Raw genomic sequence first — 17,876 nt, forward strand, 5'->3', positions numbered from 1 at the left:
AGATTTGGCAGCCAGCAATAGGTGAAGGGAGTGAGAATGAAAAGCCAAAAATGACTCTTAGTATAACTGTAGATACAGATATAAACCTAATGAATAGTGATGCTCTCTAGAGAAATAATGAAATTGGAAGAATGTGTTTAAAAAGAGGAGACAAATTCTGTTTTGGACATGAATTTAAGATGACCATGGAACATGCAGGTAGAGATATCAAGCAGGAAATTAGATATATGATTGGAATTTAGGAGAAAGATGAAACCTGAATATGTAGATCTGAGATACAACTGCATTGAGATAGTTGAATCTATGAAAACTAACTTCATGGAGAGTTTAGAGAAGAGCAGAGAGTTTTGGGTATGAGAACAGCATATGGAAGATGAACTAAGAAGGATTTGTCTACCCATTAAGAAATGAATGTCTGTTTTCTCCCAAACCATCCTTTTTTCCAGCCCATTTGGATGAGTAATTCTTAATAATTTTAGCAAATGAGTTCAGGAAAAATGGAACAAGTTCATACAATAAAAGAAGGGGATATGGCAGTGACCTAAGTCTCAGAGATTAACGCTACCACACGATGAACTGGCCTGGGGTTATTCATTGGGTCTCAATAATTGGAGCTCAGTAACCTCTGAATAATGGGTTGATTTTGGTTCTTGAGAGGATGGAATCTGCTGGAAGAATGAACACTTTTAGGAAGTGAGCCAATAGATCTACTCAGGTCTTTTTGGCTTCTGCCACCAAGTTCTCTGGTATTTTGTCTACCTCTCCCCACATACTGAGAGTTCCCAATGGGATGAATGGTAGGGTGTGAATTTGCGTTCAACAGGCACAGACTTAAAGGGAGACAGTATTAGTTTATTACTGCTCAGAACCTTGAATCAAGCAAGATATAAGGGAAGAGGAAACTTAAAACATAAAAGTAATTCACAATCAACAAACATAGTGATCATTATAACAATAAAAACAACATAAGAAATAAATAAACATACAACATCATCACTCCAGGGAAGCACCAAAACCTGAGGTTCTTAGCTAGGGAATCCTTAGTCAAAGCCATTCAGGGTCCCAGAGTGGGAGAGTCCAGCCAAGGTATCTGTTCCCTCTTAGGTAAGATTCCAAAGTCCCTTTTCCACTCAAGGCTGATAATAATTGAAGGCACTATGCTAAGTATTCTCATTTGATACATGACTCGAGATTGAAGCAGCTTCAGGTGCTCCATCTGGAGGGACCCACTAAGGAGAATATTTGTTCATTCCTTTAGGATGCATTTACTCAGCAAACTGGCCAGGTTTCCAAAACATTCATAGATCACAGTAAAGGAAACTTATTAATCAATGACCTTCCCTTCCTGTGCTTCCTGGCATTCTGTCAGATAACTTCAATCACATTCTCATATTCTCATCAAAAAATTACACAAAAGATTCCTTACATTGGGTCACCCCACCAAGGTCAGTAATAGCAGCCTATGTGGACTAAAAGAAGACTTCATGGAAAATGATTCTAAATCAAAGCATTGTTCATAATTTTCCCAACCTGGGTCTGATCTTAGTGATAACACTTAGTGATAATAGAGAGTTTACTCTATGAAATCTCTGGATATGGCTCTTGTGTCTAGGTTTCCATAAATGTAGGCAAAAGGGTTCCCAGGTCACATGAAAACACTCATGATAACAAATGATATTGGTACAAAACAGCTTTTATTTCAGTCAGCAACAAACATTTAAGAGATATTCATTCTGTAACAAGCACAGCACTAAGCATTGGGGATACAAAGAAAGGCAAAGACACATTACTTGCTTTTAAGGAACTCATCATCTAATAGGGAAAAGAACAAGCAAATGACAATAGAAATACAAGATTTATACCTTGTGGATGAAAGGTAATCTTAGTGGGAAGGCACTAGCAGTGGGAGGGACTGTGACAGGTCTCTAGAAAATACAAAATATGCAATGTATTCACAGGAGCCCACAAACGACTGTACAAAACAAAGAAACAAAGTACCACCAAAATATTATTTTAAAAATGTTTATTTACTTTTAAAATAATTTATTGTCTCTCCCTCTCACTACAGTCCCCATTAAACAATTTAATCATAGGATGACTACCCAAACAGGTAACAGAACAAGTCACATAATGGAAACAATATTGAGCCCAAGCTATTTAAACCATTTACCCTTCCTTCCTATTATCAAATAGAAAGCTACAAACATAGGACCTTCTTTTGTTATCAAGAATCATAACATAAAGGATGTAGACTTAGCCTTTGCCTTTCAATCCTGCCTCTAGCACATGGTAACTTTACATACATATAACACTTAGCTTTTCCATGTATTGGGCAATTCTCAGGTGAAATTTCATAGATGCCTAGATATACAGCTGGAAATAACCTAAAATCTCAATTCCAAGCCACTCATTTCTGGGGACCCTTACACTTTTCAGCACCACATGCAAAAACTGATGTCTCTTATAAATGGAAAGTCTTCCCACAATATAAGATTACTAAAAGTATTGTCTAGAAAACACTCCTCCAAAAATTTCATTTGACATGTGTCAGTTATGCAGAAACTTGGCCAAGTATGTAGAGTACATCACATTTCAGCAGAGAATACTAATCCTAACAAGACAGAATTACTATTTGTCTATGTGAAGAATTACCAAGTGCAGTCCTCTACTTAAATTCTAGGTTTCACATGTGATTTAATAAAACAGCAGCTTAAAAATAAAAATGAAGGCTACTTTAAATCCTGTGCACTTAATAATTTTCAATAAACACTCCCTATTTGTTCACAACAATATTAGCAATATCAATCCTAACTCAATAGGGCATTATTTTGGGGAAAAAGTTAGTAGCAAAATAATGCAAGGTATCTTTACCATTTCTCTTTAGCCATGTGTTTCAATGCTTGAGTTTTAAGTCAGAGCAATACTGCAAAGCAATAAATTATACTGAAATAAATGTGATTTCCACTATTGATCAGAGAAATGCAAATTAAGACAACTCTGAGATACCAGTACACACCTGTCAGATTGGCTAAGATGACAGGAAAAAATAATGATGAATGGTGGAGGGGATGCGGGAAAACGGGGACACTGATGCATTGTTGGTGGAGTTGTGAACTAATCCAACCATTCTGGAGAACAATCTGGAATTATGCCCAAAAAGTTATCAAACTGTGCATACCCTTTGATCCAGCAGTGTTTCTATTGGGCTTATACCCCAAAGAGATACTAAAAAAGGGAAAGGGACCTGTATGTGCCAAAATGTTTGTGGCAGCCCTGTTTGTAGTGGCTAGAAACTGGAAAATGAATGGATGCCCATCAATTGGAGAATGGCTGGGTAAATTGTGGTATATGAATGTTATGGAATATTATTGCTCTGTAAGGAATGACCAGCAGGATGAATACAGAGAGGCTTGGAGAGACCTACATGGACTGATGCTAAGTGAGATGAGCAGAACCAGGAGATCATTATACACTTCGACAACGATATTGTATGAGGATGTATTCTGATGGAAGTGGATTTCTATGACAAAGAGACCTAACTGAGTTTCAATGGATAAATGATGGACAGAAACAGCTACACCCAAAGAAGGAACACTGGGAAACGAATGTGAACTATTTGCATTTTTTATTTTCTTCCCGAGTTATTTTTACCTTCTGAATCCAATTCTCCCTGTGCAACAGGAGAACTGTTCGGTTCTGCAAATATGTATTGTATCTAGGATATACTGCAAAATACTTAACATATATAGGACTGCTTGCCATCTTGGGGGGGGGAGGGTGGAGGGAGGGAGGGAGGGGAAAAAACGAAACATAAACGAGTGCAAGGGATAATGTTGTAAAAAATTATCCTGGCATGGATTCTGTCAATACAAAGTTATTATTAAATAAAATAAAATTTAAATTTAAAAAAAAAAGAAATAAATGTGATTTCAGCAGGACCAGGAGAATAATACATGTTATAGCAAATTATAAAAATAAATGATGTTTAAAAGGCTTTAAGAACAGTTAAATGAGCAAACATGACGTCAGAAACTAAATGATTTAGAATGTTATCCACTTTTTCATAGAGAAGTGATGAACTGATTATTTATTGAGACATATGTTTTTGGATTTGGTTAATGTTGAGAATTTGTGTTCCTTGACCACATATTTGTTGCAGGTTTGTTTTCTCCAGTAGATTGTGGAGAGGTGAGAGACAAAGATAGATAATTGTTAATTGAAAAAAATTACCTTTTTTAAAAAATGAAGTAAATATGGTGGATCATAGCATAAATAGCCTTTGTTTTTTTTCTTTAAAAATTAAACTGTCCCTCCATTTCCCCTCTTTTCACTAAACAAATAAAAATAATTTTTAAAGCCTTCAATACATAGCTGCACAAAATCCAGGGAAAAAATTCCCACATTGGCCAAGAAAAAAAAGTATGTCTTTTTCTATCTTTTAAATTCATCACCTCTCTGTCAAAAAGGAAATCACATTTTATCCATATTCTTTTGGACTCTTGGTTCTTAACTTTCTCAGAGTTGTTTTTCTCTGTAATGTTTTTGTGTAAACTGATCTAGCTCTGTTTCAGTTCACAAAACTCTTCCCAGGTTTCCCTGAAACTCTCCATTTCCTCATTTCTTATGATACAATTATTCTATTACATTCACATATCAGTTTACTTAGCCATTCCCCAGCAGATCATTCCCTTAGTCTCAACATTTTGACTATCCTGAAAAGAGCTGCTCGAAACATTTTTCATACATGCAGAACTTTTCCTTTATCTTAATTTTTTTTGAGGGATAAGCCTAGAAATAATACAACAGGAATTAAAGACCTTCATATTTTAGTAACGTTTTAAGCAAAAATCAAAATGACTTTCCAAAATGACTGAACCAATTCAAAGCTCCACTAGTAGTACACAGTACACTCCCCATGTATATATTATCTCTACACATGTGCTAAGCTCTAGCCAAATTTGAGCATAATCCGTGCTAAAACATTTGTGTTGCCCTGCCCCTATGACTTTGTTCAAATTGCTTCATAAGTCTATAATGCCCTTTCCATTGCCATCTCTACCCGACTATCTTGCCTATCTTACTAGAGGCAAATAGATGATGCAGTTTCCTGGTCCTGAAGGGAAGATCTGCCTCAGATCCTAACCGGCTGTGTGGCTGAGTAAGTCACTTCATCTCTATCTACCTCAGTTTCCTCACCTGTAAAGTAAGGATATCATTTAATTTAGTGTTAATGTGGTGATAAATTAGATTTTATATGTGTGTGTGTGTGTGTATGTAAGTAATCCCATAGCAGGTACTTAATTTTTGTTCCCTTCAAACTTCTGCTATTCTTTCTAACTCAGTACAAATGCAAAGTCCTCTGTGCATTTCTTCCCTGATCTTCCCACTAGGCAAAGACCCTTCTCCCCTGGAACAATAATCAATGAATGAATCAGTAAACATTTATTAAGCTCTTGCTATATACTAAGCACTGTACTGAGTTCTAAAGATACAAAAAGAATTTAAAAAACAATTTCTGCCTCCAAAGAGCTTACATTCTAATAAAGAATATAGGTATCTTTAAAGGTGGCCACAAGATATAGTTAACAGAAGGTAATTTTGGGAGAAAGGCACCAGAAGTTGAATTCCTCAGATGGAAGCATTTGAACCCAAGATTAAAAGGAGCTTAGGAAGCCAAGAGGGAAAATGTTCCAGTATGAGAGTGGTCAGTGCAAAAGCAAAGAGAGAAGATGAAAGATTGTGTTTAACAAACAATAAACAGATCAGGATAGATGAGCCATAGAATGCAATAGGAAAAATAGAATAGGGCCAGGTTGAAAACAAAATACAAATCATTGCAGTAGATGTGCATCTCTCATTCCTTTATCATAGCATCACAGATTTGGAGCTGGGAAAGAATGCACCTGTAGGTGAATCTGTATGTGGGATCAATAATCCCAGGTTCTAGGTACTCTATAGAAATCTTGAACTCCTAAAACTATAGCTCACAGGCCCCAACCAATGTGTTTACCTTTCAATTTCAGTTAAGAAGCAAAAGCTATGGAGCAGATTCCTTCAGGAACCCAGAAGGTTCCTCCTTATTAAAGAACAGAGACTGAGTAAAGATTTGTATAGTATATGGGGCAACCTTTTTCAAACAAAATTTAAACTAGATATTCTCTAAGGTCCCCTCTAACTCTGAAATTTTATGATTTTACATAATTTTTTCAAATCATCATTCCATTATATTAAATGCACAGTTAATCTTTAGTATTAATTCTCTCAGGAACTGAGAATTTTATTCATAAAGAATCTTATCAGTATTATCAGATTCTAAGGTCTTTAATTGAAGGTCTCTGGAAAAAAAAATTTAATTCTCTACAATATATGTACAAAGATCCAGCCTGAATGCTTTCTAACATTCATTATATTTAACAGTATAAAGTGTATTTTCACTTGACATTTTGCACACATTCTTTATTCAGAATGTATTTTCAGTTTGAAAACTCTGATGTATAACAATTGTGGCATATATGAAAACTTACATTAGTCAGTAAATTCATGTGCCTTTGGGAGCACTGCCACATTCTTTTAAGATTTCAATCAAGTTTTCTATAATCATTACACTTAAAATGTTTCTCATGGGCCTTGGGTTTTCTTATTGTGCAGAAAGCTTTCACACATTCATTTTATTTCTTAAGATTTCTTTCCAATATGGCTTCAGTTCATACTGCATGAGTATTAACCCTAAAGCCTCTCCTGCATTCATTATATTTAAACAGGTCTCTCTCCAGAATGAATTGTCTTATGCGTTTGAAATCTAGAATTGGAACAGAAAGCTTTCCCACATTCGTTACATTTATAGGGTTTTTCTCCCGTGTGAACTCTTTGATGTCTTGAGAGTTTTTGATTACTGCTAAAGGCTTTCCAACATGCATTACATTTATAGGGCTTTTCCCCAGTATGGATTCTTTGATGCTGAGTTAGGTAGCTATTACTGCTAAAGGCTTTCCCACATTTATTACATTTATAGGGCTTCTCTCCAGTATGAGTTCTTTGGTGTCGTGATAAATTTTGATTATTGTTGAATGCTTTCCCACACTCATTACATTTATAAGGTTTCTCCCCAGTATGAATTACCTGATGTTGCATAAGTGATGAACTTTGCCTGAAGGCCTTCCCACATTCATTACAATTATAGGGTTTCTCTCCAGTATGAATTTTCTGATGCTGCATAAGTGATGAACTTTGTCTGAAAGCTTTCCCACATTCCTTACATTTATAGGGTTTCTCTCCAGTATGGATTCTTTGATGTTCAATGAGATAGCTATTACTGTTGAAGGCTTTGCCACATGTATTACATTTATAAGGTTTCTCCCCAGTATGGATTCTTTGATGAAGAGTAAGCTTTTGATGACTACTAAAGGCTTTTCCACATTCATTACATGTATAGGCCTTCCCTCCACTATGGATTCTTTGATGTTGAATTAGGTAGCTATTACAGATGAAAGCTTTCCCACATTCATTACATTTATAGGGTTTCTCTCCAGTATGAATTCTTTTATGTTGAATTAGGTAGCTATTACTGCTGAAGAATTTCTCACATTCATTACATTTATAAGGATTTTCTCCAGGATGGATTTTTTGATGCTGAATTAGATTATTATTACTAATGAAAACTTTGCCACATTCATCACATTTATAAGGCTTCCCTCCAGGATGGATTCTTTGATGTAGAGTTAAGTAGCTATTACTACTGAATGCTTTTCCACATTCATTACACTTATAGGGTTTCCCCCCAATGTGAATTCTTTGATGTCGAGATAGCTGTTGATTACTGATGAAGGCTTTCCCACATTCATTACATTCAAAAGGCTTCTCACCTGTATGAATCTTTTTATGTGTTTCAACATGTCCCATCTGCCTGAAGGTTTTTCCACATTCATTACAGCTATACGGCTTCTCTCCAGTATGGATTCTTTTGTGTTGAGATAATTGTTTATTACTGATGAAAGTTTTTCCACACTCATTACATTTATACAGTTTCTCACCTGTATGAATTCTCTGATGCTGTATTAGATAGCTATTACTGCTGAAGGCTTTCCCACATTCATAACATTTATAGGGCTTCCCTCCAGCATGGATTCTTTGATGTTGAATTAGGTAGCTATTACTCATAAAACCTTTCCCACATTGATTACATTTGAAGGGTTTCACTCCAGTATGAATTTTTTTATGTTGAATTAGGTAGCTATTACTGCTGAATGCCTTTCCACATTCATTACATTTGAAAGGTTTGACTCCAATATGAATTTTTTGATGTTTGCTTAGATAGTGTTTATTGCTGAAAGCTTTTCCACAATCATTACATTCAAATGGTCTTTCTTTAGTATGAATTAACTTATGTTTAATAAAGTGTGATTCCTGGCAGAAAGCTTTCCCACAATGATTACATTTATAGAGTGTACTGTTAGTATGGATTTTTTTATGTTGGTCTAAGTAGTGTTTATTACTGAAGACTTTCAAACACACATTGCATTCATAATGCTTCTGTCTTGCATAAATCATCTTATGGGCTCTAAGGTGTCGTTTCTGCTTAAAGGCTTTGCCACCTTCATTACCTAAGTGAGCTTTCTCTCCACTATGAATTTTCTTATGTAAAAAAAGATTTATCCAGGAGCTAAAGACTTTTTCACATTCTTTGCATTTATGGGGCTTCTCTCCAACATGGGTTGTTTGATGTGCAGTTAGGTATTGTTTACTGTGGCCAGCTTTTTCATGTTCATTACATTCAAAAATTTTCTCTTCACTACTACCTATACTTTGAGGTTCAGGAACCTGTGAATTGATGCTTAAGTCTTTGCCAACTTCAGCATCTTTAGAGAACTTTCCTTGAAGATATGTCCTAGGGTAACACATACATTTTGAGTGGTAAATGAAGGGCTTTTTATATTTATTATGATGAGATAGTTTTTCTCTTAAGGAGACTCTATTTTGTTCTGAAAACAAATTGAAACTTTTTCCAAGATTGTCATGTTCATGGACACAATTTTTTTCAGGAATTTTCTGTTGTGTAGTAAGGATTGACCCCAGATTGTATTTCAATCCAAATGTATTGTGTTCAGGAAGAAAATCTAAGGGGAGGGAGAATAAAAGGTGTCAATATTCAATGCTCAATTACAAAACTAAATGCAATGCTCATACAAAATTCTAGATTTTATCACATTCATGAAGAAAAATGAACATTAATCTGGTACAGATGGAAGAACATTCCTAGAAAGGAAGTAAAACTCAGGTAGGTATGAAAATAACAGAAGATTTCAGGAATGCCTTAATTATCAGAAAATAGAAAGTGGTTAGTTCTAACAATTAGATTTCTTGAACTAAGGAGAATCTCTAGCAAACTTTACTCCATTTTTTAAAAAAGTATTAGTCCCCCAAAAGAAACCTCAATTTAACAAGTACAGATTGTACATAATGAAGTTAAAATATATGAAGAAGTACATGACAACTATAGAGAATAGGCAACTATATTTAGCACTCTATTTGACAAAATCTTACAAAATATCTTTCTAGACAAGGAACACCTCTTTTTTTAAGGTGTAGGAAAATATGAAGATAAAAATATCAGGAGAATATAAGATGAAGAAGTAGCTAAATAGGAACAACTACAATCCTTCTCCAGAGTCTTGTGTATCCTTTAGGATCAAAATCAGTCTAACATTCCAAAGGTAACTCTCATCTTTAGTGAGTACCTGCAGCGGAGTTTATAATCTTATATAACATTTTGCCTTATTTTTATTCACTCACCCAAATAAATGCCTTTTAACACTTCTCCCACTGGCAACCAAGGAGCTTCTCCTCTTTCCAACTGAGAAATCAGAAGTCGTTTGGAGTCTGGAAGTCCTTGTTCATAAGGAAACTTTTGGAAAGATGCTGAGAACAGAGATGTTTAAGAATTCAATCTTAATCTCCCTCTCTCTTTCTCTAGGAAAACAGAGAGCAGGCTAGGAACGGCCCTTTAAAGATGCTTTATATTATGGTTCAAACACATCAAATATGGAAGATAATTTATAGTCTCACTTTCATTCAAACACAATTAATTTATTTCAGCACATTTCCTACAAAGACTATGGAAATCTTTCATGTCTCCAAAAAACAAATAAAATAGGACTTGAGTGAAAAAGTTTTCATCTTTTCGGAGCACAAAGAAAATAAAGTATAGTTTCAGAAGGAGCATAAAAAAAGCTGCTAATTTCCAGTTGTAAAGAACCAAGGCCTTTCCTCTAGAAAGGGAACAGAAACATTTTGCCTTTTTATATCAAAGGACATAGGGGCCTTTCTACATTACATGTATTCATGGGAACCCTCTAAACATCAAGTTGGAATTCAACAAATCATTGAGACATTGCATGACCTTTAAAAAAAGAGAATGCAAAATCATTCTAATGGTCAGACAATTCATGAGAGAAAAGCTATCCTTACCAAGGGAGACAAAGTTCTCATAATTTTCAAGCATCACATCCCAGAAAAGGTCCTTCTCAGCAGGATCCAACAAGCTCCATTCCTCTTGGGTGAAATCAACAACCACATCTTGCAATGTCAACAATTTCTAAAATAATCAAAAACAGTCCCATTCATTTAAGGACCATCCTTCATGTAAAACATGAGAAGACATGAAATTGGTTGAAACTAAAATGAATAATTCTCAAAGAATCACGATATTGGATTATTCCATGTCAAGTATTTCTTGAGAATTTATTTACCACATTCCCTATGTCATATTAGACTTTATAAGTTATTAATAATTTTATGCTCAACTACAAATCATTCTGTACAATGAGATCCAAAAGATTCATATTACTCTTTAAAATTTTTTTATTCAATTAGCAAGCATTTATTTCCTATCCCTACCTCTCTTACCATTGAAAAAGAAAAAAGAAAAACAAAATACACTCAAAAATATGCAGTCAAGCAAATAAATTCCAATAATAGGCATGTTTGATGCTGTTATAAGCATGTCTTTGCTTCTAACTTTCATAGGAATTTTCTATTATCAGTGGAAATCTGCACATCACAATAGTAGACCTATTAATTATTAGATTAATACTACAGTATCAGTAAAATTCAAGTAGGAAAGATCGTGTTGTTGTGATCTGAATCTGAATTCATTACATAATTGAAGCAAAAGTTAAATATGTGCTTGAACTTGACATATGTATAAGATTCAGTTCCTGAAGTATTTTATTTTTTCAGAATGACATGAATATAATTAGAAAAAGGTATAAAAGTTTATGAAACAAAGATGTGAATCTATTAAGTTGTGAGGTTGAAGTTGGAAATCTTTTTTTGTTTGTTTTAAGGAGCAGAATTTCCATATGGTCAGTTATATTAATGGAGAGTAGTGATTTATAAACTATTTTGTATTACTTTATCAGGAAATCTAATTTTACTCATGTTTGCTATTTAGCCTGGAATTAGAACCCATGGGTAAAACATGACTTGAAATGTATGCTAACTAAGAGTCACCTTAAAAATATTCCCATTATTTAAAGGCATTCTGAGAGCATAGTCTATGTTTGTGTCCATTTGAACATAGTTAATAACATATTTTACTATAGACAATGTTTTACATAAACTATTCTCAGTATACAATTTGGAATTACTATATTTACACATCCCATCCCAAGTCTTTTGTTACTTGTTATTACATCTTAAAGAAAAACCATTTGTGTAATATTGAACCTAGGAATGAAAAAGCATCTACTTACCATGAACCCTAGTTACATCAAGATAAGTTGAAATTTTTCAAGATCAATCTTACTGTTTCCAAAATGAGATTACAGTCAATACTTATCAAAGAAATGCGATCCTTGAGAGCTGAATTTGTCCAAAGCTAAAATTATTGGAATTTGCTACTTAAGACCTATTGGGACTAAAACTAATATTATTCTAAGTCTGATTCCAGATATAATCATCAAAAAATGCTACTGAGTCAATGATCCATGATGCGAACAACCCTAGAAGATTGATGTCCACAAACTACAGGTGGAGTTCTCATGGCAAAGTCTAAAAACAACGCTTGGCTTGGGCTAAGGTAGAATTTTCCTGACTCAGTTTCCCTAGTATGCATTTCCTCTTGAATGGAAAATATCCCACCAGGCTGACTTTAAGTTTTTCTCAATGCAATTGGCTATCTATATAACTTTCACCTGAAACTGATATGAAGTTAGGGAAGCATCATTTACTGTGTAACTATGTCCCTGATTCTTCTCTTATAGCAAATTTCTATAATCATTTTAAATAATGAATAAAAATGCAATTAAGTAGGTTTTGGGTTTTTTTGGTGAGGCAATTGGGGTTAAATGACTTATTCAGAATCACACAGCTAGTAAGCATTAAGTGTATGAGGACAGATTTGAATTCAGGTTTCCTGATTCCAGGACTGGTACTCTATCCACTGTCCCATCTAGCTGCTCTACATTGTTTTAGATTAATGTTGGACTATATCTGAGTTACTATAATGAGAGGTAGATATAATATTTGAGCTATTTGTTTAAGAATTTTAGTCCTTTCTATATTCTGAACAACTAAGTTACCTGCTTATTATTAATTGTAATATTAAATAAGATCTTTAATTTCTCATAATAACACAAGGACAGTTAGGCAAATGATGTGAAGACATGTAAAGTCTGTATATAATTCTGTTATTTGTGACGCAAATATTATAACTGACTCAATTTTGTGTTGATTAAAAAAATAGTAGCACAATGAAAAATGATTTGTGGTCGATCTCATAACTTACAGAGAGATCACTTTTACTAAGGGTTATTCATTTGAAGACGGAGAGAAATTGAAAATGTTTAATTATAAACAACTTACTAAATCTGCACTGTTTTGAAATTGATTATGGAAGCCATTTCTATATCCTATCCTGGAATCTTTGTTGCAATTGAAGTTAATCTGACAATTTAAGTGAATTTAATTTTATATGAGAATTCAACTTCTTACAAAAAATGTTCTGTTATTGGTTCCTTAGCAGAATCTCATCCTCCTAATGGAGGAATGAATAATGCCAAGTATAAAAATATGGTTCCACCTTTTGGATTGTATTTGAATGTCTTAGATATATCAACATGACAACTGACTAACTTAAAAATATAAATTTCGGTCTAAAGAGTTTCAAATTTAATTTTCTAATAATAGAGACATGTTTCACTATTTACCTGATTATTGGTAAAAATAAACTTAAATCTGTGTTAAGACCAATTCTGAAGAAGACTTTTTTAGCAAGAAAGGAAGATCTCTACAAGTAACCCAAACCAGATTAGTCAGTCAGCTAGAAAATGCTCTGAGATCACACCGAAACCAAAGAGCAGGGTCAGATTTTTCCAGAGAACCAGTGGATTATGAAATGCGACTTCTATGAAATGAACATTATTTTCTTATTTTTTTTATTTTTGCCTTTGTACCTCTTATATAACTCTACTTAATATCAAAGTAGCAATTGAGCTTTCCTTTTTTCCCTCACATTGTTTCCCTTCATAAATTCCACACAGTTAGAAACCCTTAATGAAGTGCTTGTCCTATTAAGAGACTGTCTTTCAATAGAATCAAATATGGGAATAACCTAATGATTTGGGAAGATTCAGTGTTTCCCCCCCTTTTCTAAAGTACTTATTTCAAGCTTCATTCTCCAAAGAATCAGACTGGTGAGAGTTGACAAGATTCATATTTTCCTAATCACCGAACTGTACAAAAATTTTAATCTAAGGTGAAACTCTAGCCCATTGTGTTCTACTCTGGCTTGGGTGGAAGTTATATATCGTTTGTCTAAAATTCCCAGTGGCTAGGGGTAATTTTTAAGTAAATAAAATGACCAAAGTCCCATCCTCTAGCCCCTTCTTAGAATAGGTGCACAGCCTATAATATTCATTCTCTTTCATTACCTGTTAATAAATCAGAGTTGGTTGCCACTCATTCTTCTAAGGGCTTATAAAATGTGAGTTTACTGCCATTATTCTTTGGTCCAAATGACCATCCCTCTTATTAATAATTTGCTAACATTTTAAACAAAATGATTAATTACCCAGAAACATGTCTTTCTAACTGTTTAAATGTCACATATGACTATGAACTTATATAGGATCAAGCATTTCCCCAGTGCTTTCAATACTGTGTTGTCTTTATGTAGCTCTTCTTTTATGTTTTCTCTTGAATGTATTTTTTAAAGTCTGACAACACTTTAATACTATCATCACAAAAAGCTTAAGAGTATAGAAGATTTGAAAGTTATGTTTCCAGATCTTAGAATTAAAGATTTGATTTCATGTGAAAAATACACAAAGACATACACATATAAAGGGATGGATGGGGCTATTAAGTAATTTTATTAGTGTCTTTTTATTACTGTGAATAAAAAAACAAGCCCAAAATAAACCTTGTGATGCTCCTGGTTCCCTCTACAGTATATACTTCTTTTCTAATCCCTCAGAGCCCTTTACTTGTTTGCTTCTTTTTTAATTTCTTTAAGACTCAATTTGTAGTGTGTCTATACAGGTATTGGATATGCAGGAGTAGATTCACTCTTAAATATTGTATGCATTTTGTATGATTTTGAAAGGGACTTCCTCTTTTATTATTATCACTTGAATTTTGTAATGATTATGTTAAACTGTGTTATGTTGACTTCTGTGGGTGAGTTTATTTTGTAACAATTTTGTAAAGTGATTTTCCTGAAATGCAGGTGAATCATGTCATTCCCACACCATCCCCTACTTAATAAACTCTGGTGGCTCCTTTTCATCTCCATGAAAAGATACAAATTGTTCTCTTTGGCCCTCAAAGCCCTTCACAACCCAGTTATCTTCTACATTTCCAGTCTTCTTATTCCTTACTCCCTGATGAGTATTCCTTGATCCAGTGAAAGTGGTCTCCTGACTGCTCCACAAACACTCCATCTCTCAGTTTGGGGCATTTTCTCTGGTTGTCCCCAAGACTAGAATGCTTTTTCTCCTAGTTCCAACTACTGATCTTTCTGACTTCTTTTAAGTCCCCACTAAAATTTCACCTCCTGCAGGAAAACGTCTTGATTCTAGAGCCTTCCCTCTTTTAATTATTTCCTACTTATGCTATACAAAGGTTGTTTGTATATACATATTTGCTGGCTGTCATCCCCGCTCTTCCCTCACAATATATTGTGAGCTCCTTAAGGCCACAGACTTCATCTTTTGCCTCTTTTTTGTGCATTTAGCATAATGCCTGGCCCATAATAAGTACTTAATGTTTGTTGATTGTTTGAATAAGACACATTACTTCTCTGTATCTTGGATAACTCAAATATCATATTTGCATCACACAATTCTTAAGATAAATTCCAACCTTAAATATGATTCCTGAGGATTAATGATAAAGAATGCTACCCACCTTCTGAGAGAGAGATGGACTAAATATATATAGTATAAAACACAAACTGTTGAAACCAATCAACACAGTTGTTTTGCTTGACTACACATGTTTGAGGGGACAGAAGGTAAAAGTGGGAGGGAGAGAAAATAGATTTTTATTGGTTGAAATAAATAAAAAAATTATTTTTTAAAAGACAAGAAATCAAGGAACCCTATATCAAGGGAGTCAAAGTCTTCTAAAAAGAATAATTGATGTTTAGGTCCCTGAGTAAAGTTTGTTGGAAGGAGTTAAAGTGAATGAAATATGTCTACACTTTTAGAAATGAAACTACTTTTCAGGAAAAAGAACAAAATAACTTACATGGGACAAGGCTGTTAGGCACTCAGAAGCCATGTTCTTCATCACCTTGATTTTCTTTTTCATCAAAGTCTTGAGAAGCCAAAACTGGGGAAGGAGAAATATGTTAAGCAAAAGATCACTTTTATCTTGCATTTCTTAAACCCACAAAGATAGAATTATAAGAATGTAACCTGGGCATCAATTCCGGTCCTCAACAGAAACAGAAACCTATCCAAGAACTAACCTTTACTTAAAATCAAAGGCAAGAAACATAGAATTAGTGTGTGAGACCTAAATTCTAAGCCTAACCACTTCTAGAAAGTTCCAAGGCATAGGAAAGAGAATTAATTGACATGAGTTAAAATCACAGAAATTCCTTCTACATTCTACTTTGATACTGAGTATGCAAACTATGTGGAATAGAGAGATATGGTGAAGATCTTAAAGGAATATGTGAATTATTTTTCTGTATTTTATTTTCATTATTTCTGTGTTTCCCCTATGATCTGCATAATATGTACAGGCTCATATTTACTTGAGCCTTGGCCAGCTATATCTGAAGCCTGAAGGCCCATTTTCTGTTTCCCAGAAATCAGGTAATTTCAGGAAAACAGAAACCTTCCATTCCAATCTCTCTGGATAACAACAACCAATTAGATGCTTCCACCTCCCCTTCTCAATGCTCTCTTACTTGTGATATAATCTCTTGTATAAAAGCTGTGTATCTTTACTACTTCTTTAGCCCTCCGACCATGAGCTTTCTCTTTCCCTTATCTAGTGACAGAATGGCTCATCCTCCATAGGTATAATAAATGACCTTTCTGCTTTCTATTCTGAGTGATCTCTTGAGTAATCATTTTGGGTAAAGGTCTTCTACATCCCACAGAAAACCAAGTTCTCTATGACTCACAGGATATGCATGAAATTAATTTGCTGAAATCTTCGGTGAAAACTTTGTGACTTGAATGCATTATTGATGGAGTAACAAACTGATTCAAACATCCTGAAGATTAATTGAGAACTATGCCTAAAAGGCTATTTAGTGACCCACAATATTACTACTAAATCTATATCCTAAACATATAGAAGAAGGGAAAATGGCCTATCTATACAAAAATATTATAACTGCTCTATTTGTGATAACAAAGAATTGGAAACTGAAGCAATGCCCATCAATTGGGGGGGAAAGTTGTGGTAAATAATTATGACAGAATAGCATCACGCTATAAGAAACAAGAAGCAGGCTAATTTCAAGAAAAGCTAGAGTCACATATAAACTAAGGAAAAGTGAAGTAAGCAGAATTAGGATAACATTGTATACAGTAATAGCAATATTGTAACTATGATCAACCTTGAAAGACATAGCTATTCTGATCAAGACAATGATCCAAGGATCCAAGGAAACCATGATAAAAAATGCTATTTAACTCCAGAGAGAGATCTGATGACATCTAACTGCAGACTGAAGCATACTTTTTTCCCTCTCTTTTTCTTTTTTTTCTATGTGTTGTTTTCTTTTGCAACATACTAATATGGAAATGTTTTGCATGACTTTCCATGTTTAACTGACATCACACTACTTGTCTTCTCAAGGAATAAGGGATGAGAGGGAGAAAATTTGAAACTCACAATTTTTAAAGGGAATGTTAAGAATGAAAAATAATTGGAAACTAATGAAATATATGAAAATATATTTATATCAAAAAAGAAAAAAATTGTGACATGACAGAACAGGAAAATGAATAACAATAATGGCTAATAGGGAATCCACACAGACACACACAACAAACACACACTTTTCAACTTCTTTTTATGTGATATCTTCTTCCATTAGAGTGAAAGTTCCTTGAGCTGTCCTTTTTTTTCTTCTTGTAATATCCTCAAAGCATAGCACAGTGCCTAAGATCACAGTAGGAGCTTATAATGCTTAATGAATGTTTATTGAATGACTGAAGTATGAAGACAATAGGAAGATTTCAAGCTACTTTTCAAAAATTCAAATCACAAAGCCCAAAGGTACTGAAAGATTTTCAAATTGGGAATGCTGAGAAACTTACTGCCTGTGATCTATGAATAGCTGTGGTTTATTACTGATAAAATTCTGGATTTTTTTTAATATACAAAGAACTGACACAAATGTACATACTATC

At 34.1% G+C, this 17,876-nt stretch overlaps 1 protein-coding gene across 1 annotated transcript; it reads right to left on the minus strand.

The window, feature by feature from the left end:
* Positions 1–1,675: 1,675 nt before the first annotated feature.
* LOC127547564 (zinc finger protein 665-like) lies at positions 1,676–15,834 on the minus strand. The gene is made up of 4 exons (XM_051974457.1): positions 15,748–15,834; positions 10,465–10,591; positions 9,790–9,915; positions 1,676–9,113 (listed from the first exon to the last, which is right to left on the minus strand). Exons 1-4 carry the CDS (start codon positions 15,808–15,810, stop codon positions 6,754–6,756), a joined length of 2,676 nt encoding a protein of 891 aa, XP_051830417.1. The 5' UTR covers positions 15,811–15,834; the 3' UTR covers positions 1,676–6,753.
* Between the last annotated feature and the right edge of the window lie 2,042 nt (positions 15,835–17,876).

The sequence above is a fragment of the Antechinus flavipes genome, chromosome 2, assembly GCF_016432865.1.
Source record: "Antechinus flavipes isolate AdamAnt ecotype Samford, QLD, Australia chromosome 2, AdamAnt_v2, whole genome shotgun sequence".
NCBI classification, from domain to species: domain Eukaryota; kingdom Metazoa; phylum Chordata; class Mammalia; order Dasyuromorphia; family Dasyuridae; genus Antechinus; species Antechinus flavipes.